The sequence below is a fragment of the Perissodus microlepis genome, chromosome 10 (genome assembly GCF_051167445.1).
Source record: "Perissodus microlepis isolate ML-2025 ecotype Zambia chromosome 10, ASM5116744v1, whole genome shotgun sequence".
In the NCBI taxonomy this organism is placed as follows: domain Eukaryota; kingdom Metazoa; phylum Chordata; class Actinopteri; order Cichliformes; family Cichlidae; genus Perissodus; species Perissodus microlepis.
This window is the reverse complement of record NC_140470.1, coordinates 11,302,859-11,310,424: the sequence shown is the minus strand read 5'-3', so window position 1 is coordinate 11,310,424 and position 7,566 is coordinate 11,302,859. Positions and strand designations below refer to the sequence as shown.

The 7,566-nt window shown below is 41.8% G+C and overlaps 1 protein-coding gene across 1 annotated transcript; it reads right to left on the bottom strand.

The window, feature by feature from the left end:
• Positions 1 to 422: 422 nt before the first annotated feature.
• LOC146378853 (transgelin-like) lies at positions 423 to 5,660 on the bottom strand. The gene is made up of 5 exons (XM_084941947.1): positions 5,477 to 5,660; positions 2,277 to 2,463; positions 2,011 to 2,182; positions 1,778 to 1,880; positions 423 to 1,668 (listed from the first exon to the last, which is right to left on the bottom strand). Exons 2-5 carry the CDS (start codon positions 2,454 to 2,456, stop codon positions 1,518 to 1,520), a joined length of 606 nt encoding a protein of 201 aa, XP_084798073.1. The 5' UTR covers positions 2,457 to 2,463; positions 5,477 to 5,660; the 3' UTR covers positions 423 to 1,517.
• Positions 5,661 to 7,566: the final 1,906 nt, after the last annotated feature.

Sequence of the window (7,566 nt, the reverse complement as noted above, 5' to 3'; positions counted from 1 at the left end):
TTCTTTTCCATCTCTGGCTGTTTCTGAGTCATTTCATGCTGAACAGCTTAAGCTGGACCAAAGCAAGAACACAGTATAAACAAAACCCTGGCAGCGATAACGATAGTCTCCCACTGGCTTCTCTTATTCCATCAAAGTAGGCAAAGTCCAACATTATTTATTACTCCCTTACATTATTTTCTTCACCTTTGCCTTTGGCAGCCTTAGCTGACCTCTCTTTAAAGTACAGCTCAGCTTTACGGCACACAAACATACGTGTCGCCCTGACTACCTGCAGAAACTCTGATGTTTTTATTATCTGTTGCTAGGCACATAGGTTGCAGTTTATCAGCTACCAGTTATCAAGAGTCGAGATAGTGACGGTGACATCATTGAGTGTGAGGACACACTTCCTTAGGCCATAGATTCATTACAAAAGAGGCTTCTTCAAACGTTAAATCAAACTTTATTTCAAAGAGGCGGTCCAACATTTTGATTGACTCACGGCGTCTAACAATAGATTATGTAATAGGACAGTAAAAACACACACAGGTGTAGTTTATACCTTTTTCAAACCAGGCAGTTTATTTTCTAAAGTTACTTAAACTTGGCTGTATTACTGGATGCGTTTGTTATAACCTACTAACATTACTGTAAACCACAGCAAACTGTAATTGTCTTACCTTTCGTTAAGTTTTTACTTTATTCCAGTACAAATTGAATCAGCTGCAACTTGGTACCTGCTTAAGGTTGTAATCTGTGAAGCTGTAACACTAAGTACCCAGAAAAGCTGCAGTAAGACACAGTAAAACATCTGTGTCTTACTGCAGCTGTTGTGGGGAAAACACTCCTCAGAGGTGTATTTAAGGACATCCTGACGTCCATGAACTGACAGCTATGTCATCAGAAGGACAGAAAGAATAAAGTCAACAAAGACAGTGTACACTAAATAATGAACATTATCATTAAATTAAAGACTTCATGACAGAGTCTTACATCTTTGGTGTCCTTGAATGCACGCGCTGCTGGAGTTTTGAGAAGAGGCATTGACTGCAATAATGTAGATGTTACAGGAAAGAATAAAGCAAACAGAACATTCAAAGTGGGGGATTTCTGGGGATTTCTTCTCTCACGCAGGTTTCAAGTCCCTGCAAGCAGATTTTCTTTGTTGTAATGAAATGGTCTGAAGCTCCCTGTCTGTGCAAGGTAAGAAATCAAACATGTCTAACATTGTGGTCTCCAGTAATGATTTTAAGGTAATGAGTTTAAACATGCAAAACAACTGTTTTTGATTCTGTAACAAAAAAAAATATTTACAATGAGTCAAACAAAAGAAACATTGTTAAATGTTTGATTTCTACTGTTAAAGATCTACATGTGCACTTGTTCTCGTTGGTCCCTATTTTGGTCCCGTTAAAATCTGAAAAACAGTCAGATCACATTTTTCCTCATATCCAAGGTAAGAGTCAACGTCTCTCCATCCTTGCTCACTGGCCTTCCAGAGGGCAGAAGGAGGGCGGTTTAAGAACTGCTCCGGTTCAGGGGTTGTTGATGATCTGCCTGGGACGTCCGTAGCCTGTCATGCCAGCTTGAGATGCTCCTTTATTTGTGCCCATTTGCAGGCCGATGACACTTTGGCCTTCTTTCAGCTGTTCCTCCGAGAAATCTCTCCTGTTCTCCTGGGCTTTTCTGCACACACACAAACAGACGTCAGTCAGTGCTCAATCTTCAAACCTCCTTTGCGTTTCATCTTTCCTCAGAGGCTAGTGTATTTACAGGACAAGGAGGAAAAGCTTACTTATGGAACCAGCTGGGGTCTCCTTTGTAATTCCCATCACCCTTTGTGACGGCCACACTTCCCAGAGCCATCAGGGTCCTCTGGACAGCAGCCAGATCTTTGCCTGCAGACATGCAACATCCTCACATCAACAGAGCCCAAGGAAATACAAGGAGGAGAACCTGTACTGTTTTTTCCCTCTTGAGTCTCAATTGTTACAGTAAAGAAAAGCTCTGGTTGGTTGGTTATCTTACCCTCAAAGAGGTCTACAGTCTGAAAGATGTCAGTTTTGGTGACTCCGTAACTTTCAGCTGCTCTGAGGAACATGGAGATTTGCTCCATCTGCTTGAATGCCATGCCAGAGCTCTTGATGGTCTTGATTGGCTTGTTGGCTCCATACAGGCTGTTGATGAGCTCACACAGCACCTAGACGCACACGGAGTCCTCTCAATACACTGCACATAAAGTGAATTACAATGCTTTATAAGGACATTTACACTTCTGCAAAACTAGAACTCACACATCCATCCTTGAGCCAGTTTTGGAAGCCTGTCTTGTTGGGCTGGGGCCGACCGACTCCAGATCCGCACTGGGCAACGATCCACTCCACCAGCCTTTCCTCCAGTTCCGGATCGTATTTCTTATCAATCTTACTCTGAACCTCACGGGTCAGACCATAGGAGGGACCTCTGTTTGCCATTGTAATCCTAATGGAAGGGAAAGTCAATGTTAGATAGGCTGGTAGCTCAGCAAACTCCACTCCCTGGCAGCATTCTAATATCTGATAGATTTAATAGTGTTCACATACCGATGCCTGCCCCGCTCACACCCACAGATGCAATCAATCCAGTGAATGTGTTTCCACTGAATGTTCTGTTATTTATGAGGAGCTGTTACTTTGAAACTTTTAGAATGAGGAGACTTTCTAAAAGTGAGCATATTTTTGTTGGTCGTCACTTTCACACCTCAAGAGGCTCATTTATCATTTGAAGTTAGTGCGCTCTTCATATGTCTCAAATCTCTGCTATGTATGAAACAAATAAGAATATTTGCCATACTGTCAGGGTTAGATGGATTAGAAAAGAAGCCGATGACGACCTGAGGACAAGAGCGTGAGCAGGGTACTAACCATGCAATGCACACAATAATCTGAGTTTTCCATTATCCAGGCCGCAGCAGTGCAGCTATTTAGCAAATACATTTCTGACAATGGAAATTAAAGTGTTTAATGACTTGAGGAATTCCAACTTTGTTGCACTCTGAAAGTAATTATGGTTGGTTTATCTGACATATTAATGCACAAAGAACTTCCTGTTGGCCTCAGCCAAACCACCCTACTCCCTCCATCCTGTTTGCACATTCAGCTGTCATTTCCTTCCTGAGTAAGGTAGCTGTGTATATACAGGAATCTAAACATAACAACATAGTGTTGCTCACTATGGAAACGGTCTGTAAGAAAAAAACAAAAAGCCGGCTATATCAGAGAAATACTATCGCAATACACAATTTGCTTTTACAGATCCAAATCACAGAGTTGCACAACGGCACAACAACTTTGGAATTTTCTAGGAATCCACATAACAGATGGGGATGATTATAGCTCGTTCTCCCCTTTTTTCTCCATTTACTGTGCTAATTTACTGCGATAATATCTGCACATTTAACATCTAAGGTAAGCAGGTGCTCTGCAAATATCAGGATCCAGAATCACATCTTACTCATAAACAATTGGAGGATCTGTTTTTAATTCTGCAGACTTTAATATACACTTAGAATTATATAGATAGATGTTGCTCCAGGACATACAGGCACACCTTTAGCCAAACAGAGGATTAGTGTTACGCAATATGTGTTGAAAGTTTGATAGCTTATCATTGTGTCCACAGCTCCACGCTGGAGCTGCTATAGACACACACACACATTGTTCTCTGTTCATTGTCTGAGGTTGCAGTGGTTATGTGGTCATGCGGTCATGCGGAGGATAAGTGTCTTCCTGTCTCCAGAGTTATTCCATAAGTTGTTTGTTAACAGCGGCAAGAGCGAGGAAAATACTCAGCCATCCAAACTCCTAAGTAGCCTGTTTCTCAATCAGATGACTTCCATCTGTGTGGTGTCCGGACATGCCCGTTACATCAAGCAGCTGCAAACATCAGGACCTGAACGTCTTGCAAGGAATGACGAAATCAGAGAACGCGCTCTTTCAGATTAACCCCATGTTGAGCGTGAAATCAGATGTATGAGCGACACATTAAATGGCCAATGTTGCTGTAACTCGCAGCAGCATTTCCAGGGATGATTGTCCACCTAAGCATAATTGTAAAACTGCAACTAGGAGTGTGCGCAGGTGTTTATGGAAGCGTGACTTAGAAGCTCATATAGAGCTGTGCACTTAAAAACATAACTGGGAGTGGTCAAGTGGGAACATCTTGTAATCATAAAGTCACATCTACTCCCTCCCATCTCACAATCTCACCCCACAGTGGGCAACTACCACAAAATGATTTGAAGCTTAAAGTGACACTCAGCTGAAATTGTACGTAACACCTCTAAATGACCAAATCATACTTACAACTTGTGTAAGATGAATAACTGAACACTTCCTGATCATTAGCATACCTAATTAGTGCATGTCTTATAGTGGGTGTGTGTTTGTTTGTTTCTAATCAGAGAGGAGAACACTGCAGATTAATCATTTAAACTGCATGATCATAGAATCCACTAAATCTAGTATTTTAAGCCTTCATTCTCCCAGACGTCTTACTGTACACCATCATTTTATTAATCCTCTGCTTCAGTTTGACACAGTGGGACTTTAATGCCTGTTTTGTGTAGTTTAAACTAGAAACCGTTAGAAATCTGAGTAAGACACCGTTAAGTTACTCAGATGTCGTTCCATATGTGACCGAGTCACTCATCATCAGTCATTTGTCTCACTCCACCCTCCAAACTGTTAAACAATCATATTCTAGTAACTTGCAGACATCTGTTACAAGAGGCTTGCATAGCTTTCATAAAATTGCACCATCAGCTCATGTTGAAATCCTTACTATGTGAACACGGTGGATCCAGATCGAGATTATTTCTTCATGCTCTTGCCTTCCTTCATCTTGCACAGTCCCCACTGTTGTATTTCCACCTCATGACAAAAGATAGCAGTCACCACCTAACGTCAGTTTCTCAAACTATAAAACTTTATCAAGGCCCATAAATCTAACAAAAAATGTGGCAGCAGCAAGCTGCCAGTTGCCACTTTCTGAACCAACAACCTGGTGTTCAAAACATACCCTGAAGAGGAAATTTATATACTATTAGGCAGTAGCGATAAGAGGTTTGTCAGAGGCTGAACCTGTTAACATTTCCTGGAATTGTTAGGTCTCACATGCCGTGAGCACGAGGTGCGTGTTCAGAGGAGAAGCCAGACAAAACAAAATGGGTTTTTATAACAGAAGAATGCACAGGCTCACCCAGAATCCACACAGGAATGGCTAAATATTAACTCAGTGTATTGCCTCGGCCTGTGTATGACCAAACACAAGCAAGGGGGAAGGAGACAGAGAGCAAGGGTGGAGAGCATGAGAGGCAGTATCATATTTTTCATATTTTCTGCACCAGAATCAGCCACAAGATCCATAAAGAAGCAGAGAAATGGTTTGGCTGCTGATGAGAATTTAAAAAAAAGCAAAAAAAACTGAGAGGAAAAGAAGAGGAGCCTTTACTTACTTTGTGTAGTAGCTTTCTGGTGAATGCAGGTGGGGTTGGTCTGGCGCTGCTGTTTGTCTGCTCTTCTTCTTCCTCTACAACACAGTGCAGAGTGCACAGTACAGAAGTGGCAGGATTAAGCGCAGCAAACACCCCTGAAGTGTTACACTTCAGTAGAAAGAGGGAGCAAGAGAGAGCTACGCCTTTCAGGTCCTCTTATTTCACTCTTATGACCCGCCCCTACGCTCTTTCTCCTTTTCCCCCCTCAAATTGTAATTCCTTATTTAGGAGACGGGCGGGAAGGGAAAAACAAGACATGTGACTTCAGAGTTTGGTGTGGTCACTGAAAAGAATTCTCTGAATTTCACCCTTTACCACTGAAGAACAAGACGGGATTAGGAGGACAGAAGGGAGGCAGGGATGATCAAATCCTCGAGTGGAGCTTGACAGAGCACGGGAAAGGCAGTTCCAGTAATTAGAGAGCAGGGGAGTGCACGTACGAGAGTTTTTAGTGCCTTAAATCAAACTGCTGCTCACTGTGGTCTTTCAAATCAGGCTGAAACTGAAAGAGACAGCAAGCAGATGTCAAATGTAAATCCCCCTTCCTCTCTGTCAGGGTTTTATTTCAGTCACAGTGTCTTTTCTTATAGCTGAAACTTGCTCTTGGCTTTGTACACACTTTCAACAGATACAGCGCAGTTTATAGAGGGAGACACTCCCTCTGAGGCATCTCAGCCTTGTCAGCCACTGTCCACAGAAGCAAGTCAGGACCTGCAGAGTTCTCATGAAATGACTGTTTGAAGCTATCACTGTCTGAAGTCACCAATTAAACCTGCTCATCATGAGTGTAGGTGTTAAAAAATGCTGGGAAGTTTTAATATAAGTGAAGGTTTGTGTCAGACAGAAGTCTGATAGAACTTGAAAGGTTTGGTTGTAGTTGAACGTTTCCTCTTTTCTGCACATAAACTGTATCTGCACACACTTTCAGTAGCAGTCAGCTGTACTTCCACCGTCATAAATGTATTTTTTTTATTTGACTTTGGGTTATTTTCTTTGAACTAAACAAGTAACACACACGAGAAAACAGAACAAAATGAGGGTTTTTTTCTTCCCTTCCTCTTCTACATGAACCCAAAGCAAAGTTCATGTTCATGCAGATGACAGAAATCTGCGTGGGAACATTATCCAGCAAACCTGTAAATGTCAGATATACACAAACACAAGAAATTCCACACGCTGGTGAGCTCGGAGCAAAAGCCAAACACACTCAGCGTTTCTCATCTTTAGGCAAAGCGGTTACAGGCTTATCCTCCCTGGTTTTTCATCCTTCAGCCGAGAGCTGTGATGTAATCACCTGTCTTGAATTTGATGGTTCCCAGTGTCAGATCTACAGACCTTTTCTTGATTTTAAACTTTCCATCTACAAAATCCTGTTTCAATCAAGAAGTGGGAGCTTTGGTTTGGTTTTTTACATCTCTATAGGCTGTTCCTGCGCAGCAGCAGCATCTGGTGGCTCAGGGTGGCAGATATCAGGTGACATCATCTCACTGCTTCTCCCACTGCACGGGTGCAAACAAGTGCAATTGCAAGTTAAAATATGTTCAAATGAGAACTAAAATGCCCTCCGTGTTTAACCTTGTGCTGAGAACACATTTGAATGTGTTTTATTTCAGGTTGGTGGACATGCCGCTGGGTGTTAATGATCATGCTGGGAGATGCTAAGCTGCTAATTGAAAAAGAGCTGACCCATGGAGAAATACCCGTGAGGTCATTAGGGTTTGTAAAATCAAGCAAAGGAAAAGAAACAGATGGAGACCATAAACCTAATGCCAGGAGCTGAATTATTTAAATGCAGACATATTTTAGACTGATGAACTTTAGAGTGCTATAACACTCTTTATAGGTACACCTGGCTGTCCTTGGTCAGAAAAGTAGGTACAGCTGCAAGTTCTAACAATCCAGGTTTGTTGGTTGGTTCGTGCACACTTAAATATATAAAAAATCGTTGGGTGGATTGTCCTGAAATTGGTTACTTTGCACAATTATGACCCCCTTCAAGATATATTATAATAACCTTTCATTGAGCAGATCACATCTTTAAGCTTTTGTTT

What these genes read in the sequence shown, in the direction of transcription:
- LOC146378853 (XM_084941947.1), bottom strand. Translation starts at nt 2,456, where the DNA reads ATGGCAAACAGAGGTCCCTCCTATGGTCTGACCCGTGAGGTTCAGAGT. An exon ending in GACTGTAGACCTCTTTGAGG is followed by an intron (nt 1,881 to 2,010) that starts GTAAGATAACCA and finishes GCATGTCTGCAG; the next exon opens with GCAAAGATCTGGCTGCTGTC. An exon ending in GACCCCAGCTGGTTCCATAA is followed by an intron (nt 1,669 to 1,777) that starts GTAAGCTTTTCC and finishes GTGTGTGTGCAG; the next exon opens with AAAAGCCCAGGAGAACAGGA.